The sequence below is a fragment of the Hippoglossus stenolepis genome, chromosome 3 (assembly GCF_022539355.2).
Source record: "Hippoglossus stenolepis isolate QCI-W04-F060 chromosome 3, HSTE1.2, whole genome shotgun sequence".
Classification (NCBI taxonomy): domain Eukaryota; kingdom Metazoa; phylum Chordata; class Actinopteri; order Pleuronectiformes; family Pleuronectidae; genus Hippoglossus; species Hippoglossus stenolepis.
Window position 1 is genome coordinate 17,485,302 of NC_061485.1, and position 26,084 is coordinate 17,511,385.

The 26,084-nt window shown below is 40.5% G+C and overlaps 2 protein-coding genes across 2 annotated transcripts; one reads left to right on the forward strand and one right to left on the reverse strand.

Annotated features, from left to right (window-relative positions):
* Positions 1-303: 303 nt before the first annotated feature.
* Positions 304-12,759, reverse strand: cdk4 (cyclin-dependent kinase 4). The gene is made up of 8 exons (XM_035152178.1): positions 12,488-12,759; positions 5,059-5,293; positions 4,836-4,971; positions 4,493-4,660; positions 3,399-3,508; positions 2,334-2,384; positions 2,097-2,232; positions 304-1,261 (listed from the first exon to the last, which is right to left on the reverse strand). Exons 2-8 carry the CDS (start codon positions 5,274-5,276, stop codon positions 1,160-1,162), a joined length of 921 nt encoding a protein of 306 aa, XP_035008069.1. The 5' UTR covers positions 5,277-5,293; positions 12,488-12,759; the 3' UTR covers positions 304-1,159.
* A 1,480-nt stretch (positions 12,760-14,239) lies between these two features.
* LOC118104893 (E3 ubiquitin-protein ligase MARCHF9) lies at positions 14,240-24,093 on the forward strand. The gene is made up of 4 exons (XM_035152177.2): positions 14,240-15,774; positions 19,504-19,659; positions 21,874-22,066; positions 23,170-24,093. The coding sequence occupies exons 1-4, from the start codon at positions 15,373-15,375 to the stop codon at positions 23,487-23,489; spliced, it is 1,071 nt and encodes a 356-aa protein (XP_035008068.1). The 5' UTR covers positions 14,240-15,372; the 3' UTR covers positions 23,490-24,093.
* The last annotated feature ends 1,991 nt before the right edge of the window (positions 24,094-26,084 follow it).

Here is a 26,084-nt window from a genome sequence, read left to right on the forward strand (position 1 = left end):
TAGAGGAAATTGGGGACCGACAATCAGAATATCTCAGCTCCCGCTGCATTGATTCTTTTTTTAATGACATCCATCTCTTCTGAGTGTCTTAACTTCATTTCATATATTTTGATAAACACAATAACAATTTACCTGCAAGAACCAAAAAATAACCCATTTCTGGCAGATGTTGGCAGCCACGTTCATGTACTTTATTTTGATTTAGTCGATGTTGGATGACAGAAACTGTCTGGTGAGGCGGCTGAGTCTCTTTGAATTGTTGGTAGTATCCAATATATTGACTTCACAAAATATTCCAGTCCATTTCAGTTTTCATAGAATCACATTTATTCATGTTATATGGACTTCCACCTGCAAAATAATAATGATACACAAATCAAGTCTGAATGTGATTAAAACTGTGTGTAGCTACAGTGCTGGTTGATTTCAGATGGTTTATAGCGACGAAAAAAATGTTGAACATAAAACGAGATCCAACCGTTCAGTCGTCCAATAAAAGAAACAGTTTCTTTTACCTTATCAGAGTATATAAGAGCAATACCAGTTTTTTTGTAATATGTCTTTCATGTGCGTTTTTCGTTCTGATACCTCAGACCATTGTGCATTGATTTAAATACAGGTATGTGTCATACGTTTTTATACAGATTCATTTCTGCCAGAAACACAGTAAATTCACACAAACGACTGCATGCCTGTTCAAACCCCCTGAGGTGGCTCTTCTGTCAGACTGTGGTCAGCCTGTATCCAGAAAAGGAGACACATCTGCTTCCTTCCGTCTAACTACTGTACAAAAGTAACAAGAGCAACATTTGAGAAGAGACGACAGACGTTTCGGTTCACGAGTCCCCGCTGATGAGACTGATACGGAAATCAAACATCTAAAACACTGGTACTGTCCTTGAAGACGTGACATGTTAACATCATTAACTGTGACATATACATGTTGGAAAGCCAGTGATCATTAAGTTCACTCCTCTTCTGTTTTTTTAAGTTCCCATTTCTTAGGCATTTTGATGCAGATTTGACAAAATACGATTCCAAAGCATAACCTAGACATGTTGAAAGGTGACGCTGTGAGTGAAATTGAAATCCTTTACGTTTAGGACCAGGTCTAAACTTAGACACTGTTGCATCTCGCTGCGCGTTTCACTGAATCACTTCATCTCTTTGTCTGAGTCAGTTTCTCCACGTCGTAGAAATATGGATGTTCTTGAGCTTTCAGGGCAGATATTCGTTTCAAGGGGTCAAAGGTCAGCATGTTCTGTGGAGGAAACGATTGCAAGGTGTCATTGTCAAATTTCACATCTCAAATTAATAGTTTGACATTTTGAGAAATACTGTTATTCACTCTTTTGACAAGCGTTAGATGAAGCTGAAGAAGCTGGTTAGCTTAGCTTAGCATAAAGCCTGGAAACAGAGCAAACAGTAAAACTCGCTCTATCCAGAGATAATAAAAAAAGATGCTAATGAGCCCCTTTAAAGCGCATTAATTCATGTTACAACTTGTTTGTTTTACCCGTGAAAAAATAAAAAGTTAAAATATGGCACTTTGGCAGACTCATCCTCTGTACCAGTTGCCAGGCAACCAGCAGAAACTCCAGGCTGTTACTGGTTGAAAAATGTTGAAAGAGAAAGCAATGTTCAATCATAATAATGAACTGATATAAAAGAATTTATTTGAATGTAGACCTGTATTTTCTACATGACATTACATGGACAGGCAAAAAATATATGTCTATTTTATCAGAAAAGTAGCACTTCGTGTACTTGTTTTTTTTTGACAAAATGATAAACCAAATACGAATCCAAAAGAAAAGCTATGATTTTAGGTATAATTCAATTTTTATGAGCACTATGTGAACGATGCATAAATAATTACTTTCTTTAAATAAACTGCTGTACAGTCGTCTCTCAGTTTAACCAGCTGATAATTAAAAGGAGTCACAATTTTCAATATTGCACCAGGGAGATTCTTGTGGCTTCTGCTGAATATAATCAGACTGAGCAAACTGAGGTTACGTATCTATTACTGCCCTTATTATAACTCAGAGTAAATCAATTACCAGGCAGGTATCACGACCCAAACCAAATCTTACCAGCAAGAGTTGTGTCCCCTGCTCGTCTATCTCTGAAACAAATTCAGTAATGGGGCGCGGCACGAGCGAGGGGAAGTGTTTTCTCAAGAGCGTCACGTCAGTCGGCCACTCGTCCTCTGATGGCAAGCCGATCACTCTGAAACCAAGGATTATTGTCAGTGAACCAGCTGCAGTGTGAATCATCTACCAATGCAACTCATCACCGAGCAAATGTGATGGGAAGTGATTGTTACTCACTCAAATATCTTTCCAAGTTGGTCCACTTCGGACTCTCCACAGAACAACGGTCTAAACACATAAAGCAATTATTTTGAGGTTTAATATCTTCACCGACACTGAGCAACATCACCATGCAATGTGTACTTTCTAACAGCAGATGGAGCTAGTGTGCGTATCACTAAGCTGATATGGAAGATATTGAAATGCGTCACTGTGGCAGCCCAGTCACAAAATACTGATGTGTTGTCACTGAATTCACTATATTTATATATTATATTTTATATATAACATTGAGACCTGAGCCTCCACAGAAGCAGCTAAATTATAAGTTTGGGAAAAACTGTTATGTCCCATAGAAGCCATTAACCTCTAAACATTTTTTAAATGCTGTATTTCAGCTTCATGGGCCCATCAGAGTAAGAGTTCCCAATGTCCTAATGCAATACTTATACAGGTACAATCTGAACGTCCAGAGCCGCTGGTAAACTCAGCAGTTCTGTGTAAGAGTTCAAATCTGTCACTAGTGTATCTTATAATGAGAGACAAGCCTAGAGGTTTTAAACTGAACATTATAATCTAGTGCAAGATGAGACAAGACTTTGATATTTTCCCAAACTTTCTTTAACCTTAAACTAACCTTAGCTTAAGTGTTTTAATTACATAAGCTGAGCAACAAATAAGAGGCTGTACAAACCATAATTTACTTGCCCTACGTTCCTTACCTATGATTTATGGGCAGTATAGAGAAAAAGCAGGAGTTTAATCAAACTCGTTTAGAGTAAATGGAATTCTATGTGATAAAACAAAGTGAAACCGCTACCTAGAGGAAATGAAATCTGCTTCTTTTCAATGTATTGACTCGGATCACCACCAAACTGTAATGCACCGCTCTTATGCCCAAAGCCTCTTTTCTCTTTTGACCAAACAGCACAAACTTCTGCTCGTGTTATCTAATGATTATTTTTAGACCATGATTGAAACACTGACGCAAGTAGAAACAAAGACAGAGATTATAATCTAATCATAAGATTTTAACCATATTGTGTCTGTGTTCCTCATCTGAACGTCATCCTGATGACTCACTTGCGTCGGAACATCTCAGCGAAGATGCAGCCGGTGCTCCAGATATCTACAGGTGTGGCATAACTGGACTGTAGCAGAACCTCAGGAGGCCGATACCACAGTGTCACCACCTGACAGACACAAACACTGAGGATGAATGAAAGAAATATACTGGTATTTGACGGTTTTGGCTGGTTAGTGATGAAAATATCTGTATATTAACTTAAGCAATTTCCAAAAACCTACATTTTTAGACGTTTTACTTTCAAAGTGGCCAATTTTGTATTTATTTTAATACAGTATGAATTAAATTAAATAAAGATATAAGCAAGCTTGTCGTTTTAGCTTCGACTGTGAACCAGGGCTGCATTCAGCTCAGACAAAACGTAGCAAAATGGTTATTTAAAACTAAATGGTGGTGCATGAACAGCCGGTAGAGATACGTTGCAAGTGTGGCAGCTGAGAAGGTCATTCTTGGCGTTCTTGTGGAAGAAAATGTCAGATGGAGATGACATGGGTTTAATCTTGGCCTTTTTAAAATGGCGAGGATTACATACACGCCACTGCTGATTGGGCACCATGTCGTTCAACCCAGGGACAACAGAGCAAGAACGTTTTGAAAATGAACGTGCTCCTGGTAACAATTAGCTACCTGCTAAACATCAACATGTAAGCAGAGTCACTGTGAACATAGAGCTCCTAAGAGCTGCTAACATGGCCACAGACTCTTTTGTTAAAAGTGATTCTTAAATATGAATTCAAAGAAGCTGAACCCAAGATTTGACATTCAACTACTGAAAAATCATCACATTCTTGCCATGTTAGCAGGACATTTTAATAAAAAGATGAATAACAAGCTAACATGGACGTTGCCAAAAGGCACCTGTGAGGACATTGGATTAATCGTCAATGAACAATTTAAGAACAATTTAAGCAAAGAAACTTTAGATTGGTTTTCAAATTGTTACTGGCTAAGGATTGATTAATTTCAATTTGAAACCTGGTGGTTAAATTTGAACAATAAAGAATTCTAACTGTATACTTTGGAAAAATGGCACACATAAAATGACATACAGAAAATACAGAAAAACGACATGGTCCCGGTGTGACCTCACCACAGGAGTGAGAGCCATGTGGCAGCTGTAGATCCGGGCCAGTCCGAAGTCGGCCAGCTTCACCTGGCCCCCGCTGGTCACCAGGATATTCTCTGGTTTCAGGTCCCTGTGCATCACGCGGTTAGAGTGAAGGAATGCAAGACCACACACCAACTGCCTCATCAGGTCCTGAATAAAAACACACACAGACATATTTTAAAATGAAACCACGTATTTCAACAGATTTAGCCTCGAAAAAAAGCTTTTTTTACACCTAAATAATAAACTACATACTTTCCATATTTTTTCTGCCTTGTGACTAACTTGACAAATTACACAGTTTGGTTTAGACATTGTTCCTCACTTTAATGCGGTCGGTAGCTAATCCGGGAGCTGGAGCTCTCTCGAGGTATGTCTTGAGGTCTTGGTCCACATGCTCAAATACCAGGGTGACTTTAGTCTCCTGGTCCGATCTCTTGGTGGCACATACGTCCATGAGCCTGGCACGCACAACAAAAACAGAGACTTGTGTGAGAGAGTCGTCCACAGTGGACTGTAGAAAACAAAGGCTGAATAAAAACCCTTACCTCACTACATTTGGGTGGTCAAACTGCTCCAGCCGTCTCAACAGAGCCACCTCTCTGACTGTGGAGATGGGCAGGCCATTCTGGTCCGTCTGGACGCGCACGCTCTTCAGAGCGACGAACTGCCCGCTCTCCGTGTCTCTGGCCTTATAAACAGTCCCGTAAGCGCCTCCTCCGATCTCTGCCACTGGCTCATACTGGACACTGGTGGCGTTGGCCATTGCCAAGTTCAAAGAGACTGAGAGAGGGACACACACACACAAACAGCAGATTCACAAACTATAAATGCTTGTAATAAAAACAACTAATTGAATTAGCACAATGCATTGTTGTATTATCTGAATTCAATTACCCCAGTGGGCAGCTTGAAGCCATTCCACTGGGAATGAACTGGGACATCACATCCTTACATCACACACATCACTATATGATACAATGTAACACAAACACACACCCACTACCTCGCTTCTTTAAGCTCATCCCAAATGTCGATCAAAAGGTCGCTTGACTCAACTCTACAAATATAGCAAGTCTAGTTGCAACAAAAGTCAACTGTGAAATCACAACAGAGTATTGCAGAAGATACATTTGCTCCATTTATAAGAATGAAATGAAAAGAAAATGACGTGTAAAAGGCAAGACACATCAAACATCATGGAATTAGCCCCAAAGCTCATAGATCTGAGATAAACGGCTCCCTTTTATGACCGTTTGAGGGTTTTCTGTTCATTTCTGTGAGCAGGTATTACGATGAACTCTCAGTGAACTCTCAAGCTGTGAGAGAAACTGTTGGATCCTCTGCAATAAAGACGGAGCAGTCCTCGGGCTGAGAGTAACACGCACGCCACAGAAGCTGAATTCACTGTTATTTCCTCTCCAAATACTCCACATCCAAACTAAATGGATGCTCCTTAACCATTCTTGTGCTTTTACATACTTTAATGAGTAGAAAACCTATTTTAAGTCAGGCTGCCTCTGATGGTGTTGACAGGGGATGCTTTCCCTTTTAGACCTCACGAGGACTGCACATTTCAAATTTTCCGTCCTCCTGCAGCAGCCGTGGGTTCGGATGCGACCCCAATAATAATAATATTTGTCATGCAGCAGCACTGCCTTTTGATTTATTCACTGACATGTATTCAGACTTTTGGAAATGCCTCAGGCTGTTACTTGGACAACACTGTCTGTGCTGAAGTTCTCCAGTGAGACATCGGCTGCAGGATGCATCAGTGTGAGGAGAGGAGTGAGGAAACAGCAGCTTCTAACGTAACAAGCAGTAAATCACTATCTCCACAAAGAAAGACAAATTTAATCTGGAAAGCTATTGTCAACCAGTGGTTACAAGTGTTGGTTCGAGTGCTGGTTTATACAGGGGAGGCAGGATAAACAGAGAGATGTTTTACAGCTAAACAACCTGCTAGATGTGCCAAGGAGCTGACAAGGCCATTCTTGCAATGTGCTAAATGTACATTTGCAATTACAACTAGAATTACTGCCGTGTAGCAGTATGCCTCCGCCAACCCATGCAAAAATCAGTCCCTCCAGGTGTTACTTGAGTTATTGTATTTACAATAATGTGAGGTCACAATGACCTTGACCTTTTACCAATGAAATCTGATCAGTTGATTATTAAACTCAAACTTTGAGTCCAAATTTTGAAGAAAGTACCTAAAGGCAGACTTGAGATATCATCTTCAAGAGAACAAAAACATCTTTTGTGGGGCCACCATGACCTTTAACCACTGAAATCTAATCACTTAATTTGTGCCAAATCTGAAAGCATTCTCTCAAGGCATTCCTAAGATGGAGTGTTCACAAAGTACAAAAAATGGGTTTGTGAGATCACTATGACCTTGACCTTTGATAACCAAAATCTTATCAGTTCATCTGTGACTCTAATTGAACATGTTCACCAAATTTGGAGAAATTTCCTCAAAGCGATCATGAGATAACAAGAATGAGACAGAGAGACAACCCGAGAACACAATGCCTCAGGCAACAAGATACCGTTTCGCCTGATCATGGTGGGTAATATAATAAAATCGATCACAGAATGAAATTTATATTAGTGTAAAATAATGGCAGAATAAAATATCTACATGGGAAATCTGTCAACTCTTTAAAAAGCTTTTTAATTAGTCTGTAAATTCATCTGCCTTTTGGTGCTGGGCTGGGAGTTTACAGGGGGTTTATCTGAGCCGGCGACTGCGTCTGAAAATGGCGCTGGTGAGGAAAGGTAACAGAAAAGTTGTGGGCCCGAAAAACAAAAACAATGACGCTGAAAGAAAGAAAAGCTCCACATGCAGAGGGGGAACTCCAGAGCCGGGTGATCATTCTCTCCACAGTTTGTCCCATTTCAAAATACATGTAGTCATTTGTCCCATGACAAATATAAAGTATTTATTGACGCAGCTTTAATATAATATAAAGGGGAAAAAAGTCTGTGTATTTCAATTTCATCCTGGCAGCAGCAGTCAGCTATCACTGCAGATAAGTGCTGGGGTTTTATTGCTGGTCGTAGTGGCCTGTGCTAGACTGAAGCCTCATCAGAGCTCTCCAGGTACTCAGGGGGTTGAAATATGTGACATATTTTAAATCATATCCGAAATGGAATTAATGAATGCTCTTCTGTATTCACAATCTGTTTTATAACTCATGAGCTGCAGGATGAAGTACCGACCTCCTCCAACAGGTCAAATGACTCACTGAATGAGACGCCATTTTAAAGCAAATATACTTGACATGGGATTTGTTGGCCAGCGCTCTGCCAGCACAGGAAACACCTTCAACCACTCAACCCAAATAGCTTTCTGTTCCCTCGGTCACCTGCCAGGCTTCATCCATCTCCTTCCTCCCTTTTGTTTAAGTCCCAGCCGGTCTAATCTGTCAGAGCAGTTTGCTGCAGGGGCAGCGAGCTCAGCCTGCTCCCTCCCTGTCTCACCCTGCTTACCTCAATTTACATCATCAAGATAGAATCATCCGAGGTTGTTAGTGTCCAGCTTTCTGTCAGTTTTAGAATATCTTAAATTTAGGTTAATGTAAGTATCTTCATCTATGATCATTTGGACTCAGCTAACTGATGTATGGAGACCAGAGATGAGACATCTGATTTACTGATTAGGTATCGGAAAATGTTTTATCCATTTGCCTCCTTTTAAATTATCTGATGAGATACAAACAAAAATACCAGAATTGGCTGTTTGCAGCCTCTTACATGTGAGGTTTTGAATCCTCAATTTTTTCCCCTAACTACCTAATCTTTGGGATTTGAACTGTCAACTCTAAATATCTATATCTGTCACCTTGGGCTCTGGTAAATTGTTGTTTGCATATTCCACCACGTTTTGACATTTCACAAACTAAACGATTAAGGACACAATCAATAAAATAATGGGTTTATTACTCACTAAAGACAATACTAGTTAGTTTTACACTGATCAGCCACAGCATGAAAAACAAACTGTCTAATAGCTCTGACTCATCCAAGCAGAAACCCCTGTAGGTGTCCTCTGAGTTGAGAGGGGTCTCCATGGATCAGACTTGTTTTCCCATCCAGATGCTGGAATGGACTGACATCTGGATAATTTAGAGGCCAAGTCAACACCCTTCTTTGTTGTGTTCCTCAAACCATTCCTGAAGAATTTGTACAGAGCAGCAAGTCGCTTTATTCTACTAAATGGAGGCACAACAATCAGAGATTATCCTTAGTAGCAGTGTTTACGTGATGCAACCATGTGGATGTTACTTTAACAAGTACCAGTTTGACTTCTTCTCAATAGTACATTCTGGAATCATCTTCCAAAAACACAACAGTCTGCATGATATAGGATACAACATGATTCTTCCGACCAAGCCGACTTCTTTCATTGCTCCGTGGTCATGTTCTGATGCTCACATGATGATACTAGGTGCTTTTAGTGGTGGACACTGATCTCTCTGCAGCTACACAGTCTCGCATGGAGAAAGCTGTGATGCACTGTGTTCTAATAGATTTCTATGGTAGCCAGCAATATGGTTGTCAGCGGTTTACAGAATCTCTCCAGTAGGATAAGGCCACACCGGCCGGCTTTTGCTCTCAACATGCATCTCTGCGCCTTAGGCACCAACTGAACGTTTGGACCAAATTTGAAGATAGTCCCTCATGGCATTCTTGAGATATCGTGGTCACAAGAATTGGACGGACAACCCGATAACAGAATGCCTCCGGCCACCGGCTGTCCCCGGCATGGAGGCATAAAAATATTACTTCAGATATTAGGAGTGGGGAATATGAATAAAATCTTTATTCACTTGATGCAATTTATTTTATATGAGTGCATATTGTGAAACTGTAAACCTTCTGAAAACACAACTGAAAAACTGTAAAATTAAATAAAATTGTCCTTCTTTGGGTCACTTTGGATAGGTACAGAACACTGCAAACCAGGAAGACCCCAACAGGACCAGCCATTTTGGAGACTCTCTGATCCAGACATGTAGGCATCGCTGTCTTGTCTTTGTCAGAGTTACTCAGATCCTCACGCTTGTCCAATTTTATACGTCAACTTCAATAAGCAGTTCACCTGCTGCCCAAATGACATTGTAGCAAGATAATCAATTTAATGCTGTGGCTGACGGGTGTACATGCAGCTTTAACTCTGACCGTGGTAGGAAACATTTTCAAATATCAAGAAAAACTAAACTGCAAATAGAAAACGTTTCAGTATTATGCTTATTCAAATAAAATAGACAGAGTCACTGTTAAATGTAGCAGTAAATTGGCCTTTCTGGTCTGATTTTTAAGGTTCACATGATTTGGTGAATCATATATAAATCCTTCAAAACTCTCAAGTTATTAAGTGCAGTGTTTCTGTGCTGCATCAATACTGGATCACAAACTGGTGAAGTGAACATGATGACAACAGAAACAAGGCTTCAACGTGTTATAGTCAAAGGGTTGAACAATGCTGCTACACAACAGTTTTTGAAGGTGTCAACTGTCAATATTAACTGTAGGTAATAGAATGAAGTTATGCTGCATTTTTCATGTTGAACACCACATGTCTTCCTCTTATGCAAAGAGTTGAGTAAGAGGTTCTGCAGACAAGAATCTGTCAGCATTCTTGTTCCTGCCAACAAAATTCATGTGGGAACTCAGCTGTGAATTAACCTTTCCCTCCTGCAAAATATGAGAAAAACCCAAGAAACATTTTTAATGCAACATTGTGTGGACCACCTTGTTTTTCTGAGCAGACTTTGCATTTAAGGGATTAAAGGGACTTTATTAAACATCTACAATTCCTTTTTCTTTCATAGAGATCTGTTTTTAATTAAATCATCACAGCTTCTCAGTACTTGTGACCGTGTTTCATCCAGATCCTGAAATACATCTCGAGGTCACCATTAAACTATAACTTTACTCCTGCATGTCACTGCATATATATTCAACATAAGGAAGAAAAAGGTTGAGCGATTTTGTTTTTCTCTTGTGGCAGGAATCTAAATTGATTAACTAATATTTTAAATATGAAGAAAAGCATTTATTAAATGATTTTACAGTTTTAAATTACACACAGACAACATGCTAAGCAACCTGCTTTTATAAAACTGTGGCGCGTATTTAATAAAATATGAAATAATTAGCGTGGTTTTTTTGACTGAAAGTATTGTTTTAATTTGATTTATTTACGATGATTGAACTACCTGAATAATCAGAAAGCTTTTTCTTGATTTCATCTGGGCTGTTTATTTATTCATTTAACCTCTGTTTATTGATTTGTTGTCTTGCTTATTGAAGCACTTTGTACCTGTGTTTTGAAAAGTGGGATATGAATAAAGTTTATTGTATTGATATCAGACGCGTCTATTTTCTCATTAAATCATAATTAAGACGTTAACTTGTTGTTTGTATGTCATTAATACAGAAACACAAGAGTAGACTTCTTTCAATTCAGAATTATAAAGTATTTATATAGAACAAAATTAACAAAATTCAAATATTTTGACTAAGAATAGTTTTCCCACATTTGAATGATGATATTATCCCAAAAACAATTAAATATATGTGCTGTGTCCTCATATTTAATGTTATTTATAAGCTGTGATGATATCACAGTGCAGCACTCGAGGGCGAGCTCTAGTCATCCTATACTACAAATCCTTTTCATATGTTGACTGTTCCATAAGAGTGCAGTCACAGCTGATTTGGGGAGTTTACCATCAACTCATTGTGAGAGTGCAACATTCCTCTGCAGGTTGTGTGGCAACGGCTGTGGGAGGCAGCAGAGCCACAATAGAGCCACAAAGTTTGACAAATACAGAAATACTTGAGGGGAGAGAGAGAGAGAGAGAGAGAGAGAGAGAGAGAGAGAGAGAGATGGCATGTAGACAATTACATTAATCAATTTACTTATTCATTATGACAATTAGTATTTTTAAAGAAAACTTTTAGCTCAACACAACCAAACAGCTCTTTTAATGTGGTTTATTGTTCTTGTGGATGTCTGTTAGTGCATGTCTGTTAGTGCATGTCTGTTACGTGTCTGTTACGTGTCTGTTACGTGTCTGTTACGTGTTTTTGTCTTCTTTTACTTGCACTAAACCAAATAGCCTTGGGGTTTTAATAAAGTTGCATTCTACTGTATCGTTTATATTGATGTATTGAGATGCATTTTGTTTTGATGCATTTACTTTTTTTTTTTACAATGTTGACCAACAGTTAAGAAATAAACAATAAATGATTGATCTGCATTGAGTCAACACCTCTAATCCCTACAATGTGACTCATTTCCCAAAAGAGCAAAACATTACATTTGACTTGAAGCTTTTCCAGTGAATCACAGAAACATCCTGTACAAAGTCCTTGTCTGTGAATGATCAGGCTTGTTGTGGTCATCATGCTTCCTCCCCTCTACAGGAAGTGCTCAGGCTTGTGTGCATGACTTGTCACTCTGAAAACATCTCCACAGTTCCTCTCCTGCAGTCTCACATCAGGGACAGATGAGTTTTTTTTTCTTTTTTTTTTAAACAGCTGGAAGTTAGTGCCACTGGGGCCATTAACCTGTGGGGGCAGCTATCGATCAGCAGCCTGTCAGTATTGATTATCAGACATCACTCCCACTATCCTTCATCCATGTAGGAGCTTGATCGAGTCCCAGCCGGACACTGGGCGCCGGTGGGCGGCGAGCAGCGGGGCAGAGGAAGCTCCTCTGGTCCCGACACGTGGTGCTCCTCCATAGCGCTCCTTTGTGAATTAAAGTGGAGACAAAGTGCAGCAGCTACAGGCCACAGACTTCTCCTCCTTCACCCACATGTTCACTGACGTGGCGGAGGGAGCGGAGGAGACGGATCACCGCTCCTCTCCCCCCCCCATGTACACGCACGTCCACATGATATAAACCCCCCGCTGTGCCTCACACACACACACATGACTGGAAGCAGATGTTGGACTTACCTCGTCTGTTTGCTCCGAGGGGCAGCTCGACTCCTTCAGCTCCGGGAGGAGGACATGCTCTCTAACGTGCCACGTATCGTCCCAGCTCCCACAGCCCCGGTCCGGAGGGAGGCAGGTCGGGTTCAGACGGAGGAGTTCGCGGGGTCTGGAGTGGAGACGCCTCGGTCCAGCGAAACGATTCCAGGGCCTCCACTGTGTGTGTGTTTCTTTGCTCTTCCTCCTGCCCGCACTCTTTTTGTCGCTTCCTGTTGCTTCTAGCAACTCTGAGAGGAGGAGGAGGAGCCAGAGTCTGTGGCAGCACATCGTGTATGAAGAAGAACTCAAAGCTGCTGGGTCACATTCACTTTAATCCTCTGTGAGACACAACATGAGAAGACATCTATTACAACCAGGAAGCCTCTGAAACAAAAGAGGTCAAAGACATCAAGAACGTACATGTACTTTATAAAAAAATATGATAATAAAATGATGTGAGATGGTGGGACCTAGTAAAATATTTTATTTACAGGCACTTGTACATTAAAAAACTTTTCAGTCCACTTTCGAAAAATAGTGCTGAGTGTTTTCTGATCCCTGTTGTCGTCAATCTCCACAATCCAGTTTATTTCAGTGGCAGTTTCCTTATATAGCATTTATTAGCAGTATATACAAATAAGTCAATTGGAGTACAATATAGTGTAATTGTAAGAAGATGTGCAATTGTATTTATAATAATTTAAATTATGTTTAAATTATTATTATTAGTAGTAGTAGTCGTGGTAGTAGTAGTAGTAGAAGTAGTATTTGTATTGTTATTATTATTATCTTCCTCCGGCTTGCATACTGTTTGGGTTGTCGCCTTCTGTTGCTTCTGCTCTCTGAGAAGAGAAGGAGCCAAAGTCTGCAGCAGCACATCATTACCTTTAATCCTCTATAATTTAGAGGTGAGGCAGTCTTATTTATAAGTCATGTTTCAAACACAGAGGTGGATTCAAGGTGCCTTACATTAACAACAATACCATCAACACAGAGACCTAACTTCAAACATATCTTCACCTTAAAATGTAATGATTTACATTATGGACAGGTTATTTGTGTCCCCATAAGGAAGACCAGTCCCCATGATGTGACAGTTTATACAGATTTAGGTCCTAATTGGAATAACACGTTCTGTGGCTCATGGATAAAAGCTGATCGTGATTACAACTATATTTTCATAATATGCCTGCTCACATATACTACCATAATAAGCAATAACACTAACATTACAATTGTCATTACAGCTCCTTTCACCTCTGTCACACCTTTTCTTATGGATTACTACTTTAAACATTGATACACCTCTCCATTTATCTTTTCTCATTAATGTTGTAAATACTGTTATTTTGCTGGCATGCTCTGCTACATGTGGCATCCTTTGCACTTCTGCCTCCGCCCTGGGAGAGGGATCCGTCACATGTGGCTCTCTCTGAAGTTTAGGTGCTTTTTCCCCCTGTGAATTTGTGTGTTGGTGTTTTTTCCTTATTCTTGTTGAGGGTTACAGGCAGATGATTGATGATAAGTGAATATCGACTATGCAAATAAAACGGTTGATTTATTCCCTTGCCCCTGTAGCCTCTGAAACCAAGTTTTAACATCTAGGTCCTGATTCTTGAAGGATTCGATGATGATGATGATGATGATGATGATGATGATGATGATGATGATGATGATGATGATGATGATGATGATGATGATGAGAATGATGAGGATGATGAGGATGAGGATGAGCGCTTGTCTTTGACAGCCTCCGGAAGGGACAGTTGCAGTCTCCTGCTGCTGCTGTCGGCTCTTTGTTGTTTTTATCTTTTGCAGTTTGCAGTAATCCATATCTGGCATCCAGCTCCTCTCTCTCGCTCCTCCTGATTTGTGGCGCATGCAGAGATGGATGGAAAGCAGAGAACTTGACTAGGCTCTCTCCCTCCCTCTCTCTCTCTCTCTCTCTCTCTCTCTCTCTCTCTCTCTCTCTCTCTCTCTCTCTCTCTCTCTCTCTCTCTCTCTCTCGCTCTCTCTCTCTTTGTTCATCAGATTGCTTTTTGTATTTTTTCACATCGCCGGATTGTAACTTTGTGACTGCCTGAGGTGAGGAGGAGGAGGAGTGGGGTGGGGGTGGAATCTTGCTGGATGTAGCCGGGGGGTAAAAACAAAAAAAAAAAGAGGCTCCGGCGAAGAAGAGGAGACAAGAGGAGACAGTGGTGAAGTGATGCCACCGCGAGACAACAAAGGATGCTCGCCTGTCACCTCCATGCGGGTCCATCTCCTCGGTAGGGAAATTAGCAACCCAAATGGAAATCGGATTTGAGTCACGTGTTAATAGGATTTAATACCCCCACCTTCTCCGACTGAAGAAGAGGAAGACGAGACAGCAAACATCAAGGTGCACGTGCACCCTGGACAGCTCCTGCTTATTTAAATCGCCAAGAGGACATGTTTCCACCTCGGTATTTATGACAAGCCACCGGACTGAAGATAAGCAGGCATGAGAGGATGCTGCTGGACTCCTCTGACTAACGATGCTGCTCTCAGCCTCCATTGAATCTGGGGAGAAACCGCGTCTGGCCATGAAAAATGGCTCGTCCCCATTGGCTGGATTTCAGTGCACTTGCTATAACAACAGGATATGCAAAGAGCTGTGGGCTGATCCAGCCTATCATGTCTTTCGCACGCTTTTTTGACCGAGATCTGTGTTTTTGTTCAATAGGATGTGAGCTGCGGATGGTTAAAATGCAATAATAACAATTAAAGCAGCACCAATAATAATAATAATAATAATAATAATAGTAACAGTGATGATGGTGCACGAGGGAGCTGTGAAGCTGCAGGCTGCTGTTGTTGTTGTCCTGTGTAGTCAAAGCTGCTGCTGAAGAATGTTCAAGTATCGGATCCGGCTGTTTTTCAATGAACTCAAAGTGTTGCTACTGATGCGCTCTGGATCCAGCAGCAGCAGCAGCAGCAGCAGCAGCATCAGGACCGACACAGGCACAGACCCACAGCCGCACACCAGGATGAGGGGGCTGCCTATAGGAGACTGTGGCTGGCCACCGCTCAGCTGCTCCCACCGGGACGACGAGGAGGAATATTATGGCTCTGACCCCCGGCCCTGCAGCCTGGCGTTGGAGGATAAAGAAGAAGGAGACAAGCCCCAGGGAGGAGGAGAAGGAGGAGAAGGAGGAGAAGGAGGAGGCCTGGATGCTGCCTCCCTGCCAAGTCCCTCAGAGAGCGAGACGAACTCACCGCAGTGCCGGATCTGCTTCCAGGGGCCAGATAAGGTAAAGTTCAGTCATTGAGATGTGATTGTAGCTTTAACACTGGGATCAGGGTCTCAGTTGGGAAATGTTGAGGTGTGTAAGGTGCCCTGTGTCCCCCTGAAACCCTTCAAGGTGTTGGTTTTTGCTCATGGGCACCTCGGCAGAACAAAAGGCTATAGAACACGTGGTGTGAAGATAAAGGAAGAGCAAAGCAGGTCACACAGACAAGTTCACATCTTTATACAGGGTCCACAGGAGTACCTCAGAATCAAAAATAACTTTATAAAGGTCTTAAAACAAATAACATGCAACACACGGAGGAAGGCACAGGACATTTAGATGGAAGTGTTTGCGATGAAATAAGAAAATTGTTGGAGAAACAGAAAAAAACAACATTTGTTCAACTTAAATTTTGTCAATTGACGTACCTTAACTTAGTTATATTGACTAATTGATGAATTCAATAAAAAAATTAAAATAATTTGTGTATTACCAATTGAAGTATTATTCAAGTCGACAAACAAGTGTCTTTTTTATCCATTTATGGGAAAAAAATGTAATTATATCTAAAAGCAGCTTTTTGTGTGTTTCAGCATTAAAAGTATATTCCATTAATTTAGTCAGACACCTGGGAAACTTATGAATGAAAAGGAATCATTAAAATCTGAAGCAGCAGAAGATGAGATGACCATTTGGTGAAGTTATCAAAAAACACTGGATCATACATTTGCAGTATAACGCAACTCAATGTCACCATTTTGTGAGCGTCTCCCTACCTGGTGTGTGTGTCATGCAGCATCTTTCTGTTCTTTGAAATTAGCTGACATAACCCAGATGACACCACTGTGACATCATCTGACGATTTTCTCTCACACTTGAAAAAAAAGCTCCTCCAGAGCCTCAAGAGACATTTTACAACTGTTTTCACAGTGCGGGTCGAACAGTTCTCATCACAACCGAACCCATCTTCATCGTGTGAATCCAGCGTGTGAATCCCTTCAGGCTATTTAGCTGTGCAAACAAATTTGGTTGTTGAAAACTCACAATGAGTCACGATACATCAATAGCAAACAGTCTCAGATCTGTAAGTGCAGCGTGGAGGCTGATCCGACACAAATTAAAAATTCAGAATGAATGTGACTAAAAAAGGTATTAATCTATCACCGGGGATCTGAAAATAGCATGTGGGCAGACAAGGGGCATGAGTTATGATGTAAAGGGTGGAGAGAAGCAGGAGGAGCAGTGTGTGTTTATTATGTGAACAAGTGAATTCCTATTCAGGGTGTGATGCACAAAATTAAGCCATTCAAAAAAAGACGAAGAAAGGTTTTACAGAAAGATTCCTCGACTTAAAAGACCATTTTTAGCAGTTGCTTTTTTATTCCCATAGGGATAAATAACTTGGGTAGCAGGGATCAAACCTTTAGGCCACAAATACAGCTGAAGGAGAGCAGATTGGACGGTTATTTGTTGGAATTGTTTACGTCATTAAAGGCATGGAGGTCTGAGTGCGTCAAATCTGCCGGATGAAGCCAACCTTGAAGAGACAGACTTCGCTCGAGGTCTCAGAAAGTTTTTTTGGGGTTTATTTCCCCTCCAGATACCCGTCTGATTAAAGAACGAGCACATCACCTAGAGTCAGACAGAAAATAAATTGAGACGTACAGGGGCGTTGTCAGTCCGAGAAGCCTCGGGAAGCGTTGTACTGACAACAAAAACCTGCACCAGATGTCCTGTGATTTCTTTTGAGGCTGCAGAAAAGTGACATGTGAGGAAAAGTGTTTCCAGATGAAGGCGCTCACATAGTCACACATATCACAGTTTACCTTATACTCTCATTGTTTCAAATTTGGATTCATCTTTTGAATAAATCTTTTTACATAAAGACATTGTTTGATGCATTTAGGTGATGCCCACTGAACACATCTATATTAAAATGTTCTTTTCAAGTCAGCACAAATCTATACATTCATTTCACGTGATGCTTGTCACAATGATGAGGTGCCTTGCATCCCGTGTTGCCTCCAGTATTTTCTGCCTGTAAGTTTGGAGCCGATGATCGTTGCTCCCAAAAATGTTCACCTGGACTGAGATCTGGTGACTGAGCAGGATGAATTCATTGTCATGTTCTGACAATTTCCCATCACGAAAAAAAAAGCCTCTTTATCTTTATTGCTGCCATGATGGAATTTAACTGGGATGACTGGCAGATATGTTCAGACATGTCATGGCATTTAAATGGACTATTGTAAGGGCCTGGTTGGCCCCACAGCACTGGGCCACCACCACATTAGAGCAATCCTCTAGAAGCTTCACAATTGCGTGACCTGTGAGCCTCAGTCGTGTGGATAAGTTCATTAAGTTTACAGGGTTCATCATTACTACACTTCAAAATGAAAGTAACAGATGTGTTAACGTGGCGACTATAATCAGCCAGTAGTGTGAGATTAATCAGCAGCACATCAACAACAACGTGATAGACCTGGATTGACCACCATGGCAGCTTTTGTAAAGTAACTTCTCGGGAAAGACAAACGATGTTCAACGAAAGACAGAATGAAAGTGAAGCCGGGTAAGAACAAGACAGGGAGGTTTGCAAGTGTTGGAGTGATGAGGCCAAACAGAAGATGGGGATATAGATATGTTAACAATATGAGACACAGAATCCTACGTCTGTGTACACCACTGATATAAACACTGTGAGGTTAGCTGCGCAGGAAGTGAGTGATGCAGTGATGAATGGCAGAGAAAGTGAAAGAGTCATAAGTTCCCATATCTCTGCACCAAGCAGGACACCACCAAATTAGAAAGAGAAAGAGAAACAGAGTTAATTCTGTGACACAATTGACAAATTCCAATAAACCTTATAAAACTAATAAAATCTGCACAATCTCAGAAATCTGAGGTTAATAAAAAAGTTGGAAATGAATGTCACCACCTCGGTTATCTTTGTTCAGAGTTCTGTTTTACAGACGGATTATGCAGAACTACTGAACAGATGGACATGAAACTTGGTGGAAGGGGTCAGGAAATAACCTATTAAATCTCAATCAGCAAGCGAATCCAGGAATTTTATTTAGCTTTCTTTAACGTTGAAAAATAGGAGGTTATTTTTTTCCTCACTGATTTCCTCATTTAAATGTGATTTCATTCGGGGACTGTTGGGCCTTGGCGGAGGTATGTGCTCTACTGAGTGCCATTCTAGTTACATTTTGTGACATACCCAACTATCATCATTTGCAGTTTGTAATCATTTGTAATATTTATTTTATTATTATTTATTTAATGTCACATTAATTTCACTGTTTCTCAACTCAATTCTGGAGACAGGATTGCAAACAAATATACTAGTCTCTTGCTCATCTATACCCAAAATGTGAGGGTTTAACAACAAAAACGAGGAAAAACAAAGACAACTGCCCGTGTATTACAGTCATTAACCAACACTCATTATTCCATTTGGATACATACAGCATAGTTTCACATTGATTGTATCTGTCTGTACTTGCTCCAACATGTCTTTTTGAATCCCTTGCCAGCTTCATGACACAAACAACACCCAATACCCAAACCCTTATTCCCATCAAACAATAAATATCTCCAGTAGATAAAATCTGACAGCAACAGTGTCGGGGGGGGTTTCCTAGTTCTGATTCATGATAAATCAAATCTCATCACAGGCAGATTCAGTAGCAACAGACTGGATGTGTAGCCTGTGTGTCTCATGCAGCTGCTGTTTGTGTCCTGCAGGGGGAGCTGTTGAGCCCATGTCGCTGTAATGGCTCAGTGCGTTGTACCCACCAGTCCTGCCTTATTCGATGGATCAGTGAGAGAGGCTCCTGGAGCTGTGAGCTGTGCTACTCCAAGTACCAGGTCCTGGCCATCAGCACCAAAAACCCACTGCAGGTATGAAGTCACTCAGCGTGTGTGTATTTACCTGAGCTGCTCTCTGAGGAGAACCATCAACCAGCACACATAGCAAAATTCTTTTGGCCCAGATTTGGCCCAGATTTGGCCCACATCCCACTCAGAACGATGGAACAAGGGCGGTCTGCACCTGTTTCCCAGATCTGGGCCACACGTAAGCCATAGAAGTACCGCATGTCAACCAAAGGTGCCAAAGGTGCCAAAGGAGGCCCTGAATGAGTTTTGAGCTATTTGGGCCATATTCACCACTATGATTCACCATCAACCACATGGGTCACTTTAGGTTCACATCCAGATTACACCTTGTCTAGAGCACTGCAAGTTTTCCAAAAAAAGGTTCTGGATATTTGGGCACATTAACTATAGGCTCACATCCATTTAGTCCAGGCCACAAGATGGACAGAAGAGCTGCATCATTGTCTGAAGCTGCCTACGAGAGGTATAGGCCTTCACGCTAAAAGTAGCTAACGGATAAAGTCCTTGACATTAGACTGACAGGTTACATGGCTGAACGCCCTGCACATACATTATGTTGCCAGATTTCAGTGGCTGACTGGCAGAACACCATCATCACATCAGGGTCATTGATCATAAGGTGACTGTGATGGCAAACAGCAGAGGCTGAGCGGTGTTTACACTTCCACCACCCCAGCTTCATTTTCTGAACTGATCTTGCACTCATTGTCTGCAGAAAGCACATTTAAATGTTATCTGTCTGCAGATAAAGGAGCTATTACATGGGGGAGAAGAAAGTAGTGACGAGTTAATGGAAGGTGCCAAGAATGAGACACTGCAGTCGTCTCAAAGAGTTGGCATGTGATTCCACCAGAGTGTGCGGCACATGGACAGATGACTCACAGACAGATGATGTTGGAACAGAGACATTATCACATGAAACACTTGCTCCCTCAGTTGCTCTGCTTCCTGCTGGAGGATGTCTGCATTTTACAGCAAAAACACAAGTCAGATCCCGTCATCTAGATATCAATTAATCAATCAATCCAGCTTTATTTGTACAGCACCTTTCCTACAGCTTAGTGTAGTTTTATGGAGAATAAAACACTTGATCTACCTCTTTCCAAAAGCTAATAAATGGAAGAAATCACTGAGGATGTGTGTGTGCTGACTGATTATTAGATTTTCATGAACAAACTCTGAGAGTTTTTTATTACCATTGTAAAATCTCTGATAAGCAGAGGCTCAATGAGACGTTTATTGTCTTATTGAAAGACATAGCCTTGTAGTTACATCACTTGAGAGGTGTAGTGATCTGCTCGGAATGGATCGAGGCAATAAAGAATTTACTCTCACACAAGATGTAAGCAGCCGTTTCACGTGATGAATGACTTCCAAACCAATAGTGACACCAAACTGCCGGAGGGAGTTTCGAAAATCAGTTTTTACTATACATCTATAGCAATGAAATTTAATGTGTTGACATGTGGGAGCCAGGGTGTGAACCATCAGCCTTATACAGTAAATGGATTAGGTCCCGAATAGATGAGCCACAGTCACTGTCTTTGCTAATGAAACATGAATGAAAACACAACAGTGAGATAGCATCACTTGTTTTCGATGCACTATACATTCATTCAGTTAAATATTATGCTTCATGCACAGCCTTTCATGCACTTCAATGCTTGAGCCTTAGTTCCACTCTGATCTGAGATCTATTTGTTGCTGTTTGACGAATGAACTATTTGTTGCAAGTTCTTTTAGATGTGTTATAGCCCTGGAAATGAAACAATATCAATAATTATAGCGATATAATTTTCATAAATAGCAATATAACCAAGGATCTATATATATTCATATCGATATGATGCCTAACACAAAACTGCTTTGTTTTGTATCAAGTGTTTGTCATTCTCTGATCATAAAGAGTTAAAACAACAAACTTCACTCTTGTGCAAAAGTCTGTATTTAGACTTAAAAGAAATAATGATATCTCTGACAATAATTATTGAAAAGTTTGATCTTGAACCCAAACACTGTCATTGCATGTGAAACTCCTGAAGGAAACATGTTTACTAGGAAGCAAAGGGATATCAGAGGAAGGTTACATGTATGCAAAACAGTGCAAAGATCTAGTCAGAGAGAAACAGATCTATTGTCTCATATAGTCAATAAGAATTTTTTTAATTTTCATGTACGATGCTTGGCCTCGGTCCATTGTTCTGTGTCCGTTTCCAGTGGCAGTCCATCTCTCTGACTGTCATCGAGAAGGTGCAGATCGCAGCCATCATCCTGGGCTCCTTGTTCCTCATCGCGAGTATCTCCTGGTTGGTGTGGTCCTCTCTCAGCCCCTCGGCCAAGTGGCAGCGGCAGGACCTGCTCTTTCAGATATGCTACGGCATGTACGGCTTCATGGACATTGTTTGTATAGGTAAGACAAATTGCACTGTACTGCTGATACTGTCGCTGCCACGTTATGTTATTTCCCCGGTGATTGAAATATGAACACCCTTCACAAATATGGTGGTAACTCTGTAACGCATTAAATGCCCTACATGCCTACAGGTAAGTAATATATAATTTGGTTGTTATTGTAAAGAGCACAGGCACAGAGTTTATACACCCAGGCAATTAATTCAAATTAACTGCAACTGGAGAGTATTTCATTCAGTCCACAGCAAGTGAGTGTACATGTAAACATGTATTATGATTAATAAATGAATAAGTAAACTAGAATGACACTCAGTAGAGCTCATACCTCCGCCAAGGTCCAACAGTTCCCTGACAAAACCACATTTAAATTCACTAGATTCACTTTTATTTGGACCAAAATACACACACTCATGAAGATCAAAACCCTAAACATGATTGTTTTCATCAAGAACCTTAAATAATTCTGTGAGAAATCAACGCAAATGTTGCAAAATGTCCTATCTCTCAATGTCACACATAGTGAAAAACAAATTCCTGGATCCACCCCCTGATCTGTATCCGCACTCAAATTTTATGGATTCTTTCCTGACCCACACCACATCCTTTCACCAAGTGTCCTGGTAATCCGTCCAGTAGTTTTCCTGCTAACACACAAACAAACATAGATTAAAACAAAACCTCCTCAGCAGCCGTTATTTAGGTTTAAATGGGGCAGGAAACTTCCTATGAGATTAGAAGGAGATTTAGATCCTGTACACTTAAACGTTACCACTTTGGCTTAGACACATATGCATGTTTTCTTATTCATAGTGCATGGACACTAATGAAACACATGACATTTGTTTTGTATGAACATGTGTATTGCATTCTGTCTCTGGCTTGTGTTTATTCCTGTGAAGAGATTATCATCTATTTCGAACAAATCTATATATTTAATCTTTTTATTTGTGAGCCCTTATAGTCCTTATCACCCCTGCACCTTCCGTACATGTTAATACTGCCTGATACTCAATGAACAAACAAGTGTTTGTCTATATGCAACCCTGTTTCTTGCCCCTGAACCTGCACGCTCACCCCCCACCCTTTGTCCTTTATGCCCAGGCCTTATAATCCATGAAGGGTCGTCTGTTTACCGAATCTTTAAGCGCTGGCAGGCGGTGAACCAGCAGTGGAAAGTGCTGAACTATGAGAAAGCGAAGGACTTAGGTGACCTGTTCAGCTCTGGCAGTAAAGGCGCGGGTCGCGTCGAGAGGAACTCTGCTCACACCGTCACAGACAGCAGACGGAGGACGAATCGCCATGTCAGGACTATTCTCCACCACCACTGTGGCTACACCATTTTGCACATCCTCAGCCAGTTAAGACCCAACAGCCTGCGCCGTGCCAACCATGAGGTGGTCATGAGAGTGACCACTGTATGAGGCTGGGATATAAACTGTATATACAGACCAATGTGGTTTGATGGTAAAGGAGGAGATGAGAGTGATGATTGGGATTTGATAAAAAGAAAAAATCCTAATCTTCCACATAAACACTGCCGTTAACTAGTCTCCCTGAGCTCAAAGAGGACAATTAGAAAACAATATTTCTGAGGTTTGAGCAATGGGAGAATGTTGACATTTTTCTTTTAAAACTTTTAAAACAGGAAAAATAGAAAAGAAAAAGCTTTGATTCTTAAAGCTATTAACCCCTTTTACCACCTTGACCAATGTGACACTAAGTCTTTTAACTGCTTTTGTTTGGTTTTGTTTGATTTGGATTCAACATGAACTACAACAGAGAATTTGATGGTGAACATGATTGTGCGATGCCCACAACAATGGCCGCGGCTACTCATAATTTATTCCACTTTTTCCTGAGGGCCCGTCGTGATCTAGATTTGATCTGTTTTCAGTTGAAGCTGCACTGACGGATCAGACATTCAAAAACCTGGTATAACTTTTAACTTTTAAGTTACACAGTTGGTTGAAATACAACCTGAAAGTACATTTCATGTTTTGTAATAAAGACTGTGTTGTTTTCAAACCTTTGTGTTCTATATTGTCTGATTTTTTAAAATCTCACTCCAAGCTAGAGACATAGAGGAAATGGAACTTAATGATAAAATCAAAAATATGTTAAAATTTACTCTTGTATCTCATCTAGACAATTGCCTGTAGGGGTGTCAATGTTTGTGTCTCCACATTATTGTTATTATTTTGGCCCTGAGTTACCCTAGCGATCTGTTCAGGGCGGAACCCGTCTCTTGCCCAATCTCATCTGGGATTGTCTCCAGTAAAATCAAATCAAAGTTTTATTCTCAAACTGAAACTATTGTTCTTTAATCCTGGGAATAATGGAGCTATGGTTAGTTCTCAAAATAAACTTTTAACCTAATAAATAGTGTTTAAGAGTTTTCTTAATATCACATAGCAAAATAGTTTTGGCCCACATTCAGCCCAAATACCGCGTGGAATGATGGTACTTAGGCAGTACGCTCCTGTTTGCCAGATTGCCTGATTATTGCATTTCAACCAAAGGGGCCAAATGTTTGTTTTGTGTTATTTGGGCCATATTCAGCGTTTAACACGTGGTTCACTCTAGGTTTACAAGGTTACTCCTTACCCAGAGCACTGCATGTTTGCCAAAAAATGCCCACATTTGCTTTATGATTCCTGGGCCACATTTGCTAATTGGTCACTTTAGGTTCACATCCATTTTGTCCAGGCAACAAGAAGGACAGAAGTGCTGCATCATTGCCTGAAGTGGCCCACATCCTCCTGCTATGATATTTGGATTCTTGTTTTGTGAGGGCCCTGCTGGCGTTCGCAGCAGCTCACACAGTCCCCCCTCCCCCGTCCTCCTGAGACAACACTGTCACATCTCCTCATCACTTGCAACAGTATCCAAGATAAATGGCTTGTTGTGGTCCAGATACGCCAACACCGGGGCTGTAGTTAGACGGGCTGATCCATCAAAAGCACTCTGACACCCCGGCTGTTTTTATGTCAGCTAATACTTAACGCATTACAGAATACTAATTTGAGAAAAGAGCGACGCATCTCCTTATTTCGAAGAAAAAATTAAGTTGTTTGAATTTTTAAGTAAGGGAATCATTTGAATAATTTATACAGTGAGGTGTCCATAATGCTGAAAATGCATATCATGCATCTAAAGGTTCAGTCTGTAGGAATAAGTGTCACGATGAAGAATATTGCATATTACAACTGAATATCCTTCACCCCTCTAAGTATAGAAGAAACTACTGTAAAACATAAAATACTGTAGAAACATGGCTTTGCAACATGGCAGACTCTGTGAACAGGGACACACCCCCGATGTAAATAGTTTTCACAATACTGCAATTTACATTATTACTTATAATGTGTAACCATTATAAACTGTGCAATACCTTCTGCCTAACACCCCCAAGTGCAATTATTTATCTGTGTGTAATGTTTTGTGCAATGTGTGTGATGGTTGTCTTTTTAATAGGAATATTGATACATAAACGATTGTATTTGTATCATTTATATTATTTTATGTTATGTGTGAATGCACATGAATCTGAACTGCTGAAAATAGTCTCATTGGTGAAGAATGAAAAATATGAAAGGGACATTCATAGGCAAAAACAAAATCTCAATAATTCTTACTTTCAGATGATTGTACGCTCATGAAAACATGATTGTGTATATTATATTCCATCTCTGCTGATAGATCGCCTAAATGCCGAATGATATTTTGATAGATAGACAGACAGATAGATAGATAGATAGATAGATAGATAGATAGATAGATAGATAGATAGATAGATAGATAGAAAGATAGATAGATAGACAGACAGACAGATAGATAGATAGATAGATAGATAGATGGATACAGACAGACAGACAGACAGACAGACAGACAGACAGACATATAGATAGATGATAGACAGACAGATAGACAGACAGATAGATAGATAGATAGATAGATAGATAGATAGATAGATAGATAGATAATAGATAGATAGATAGATAGATAGATAGACAGAC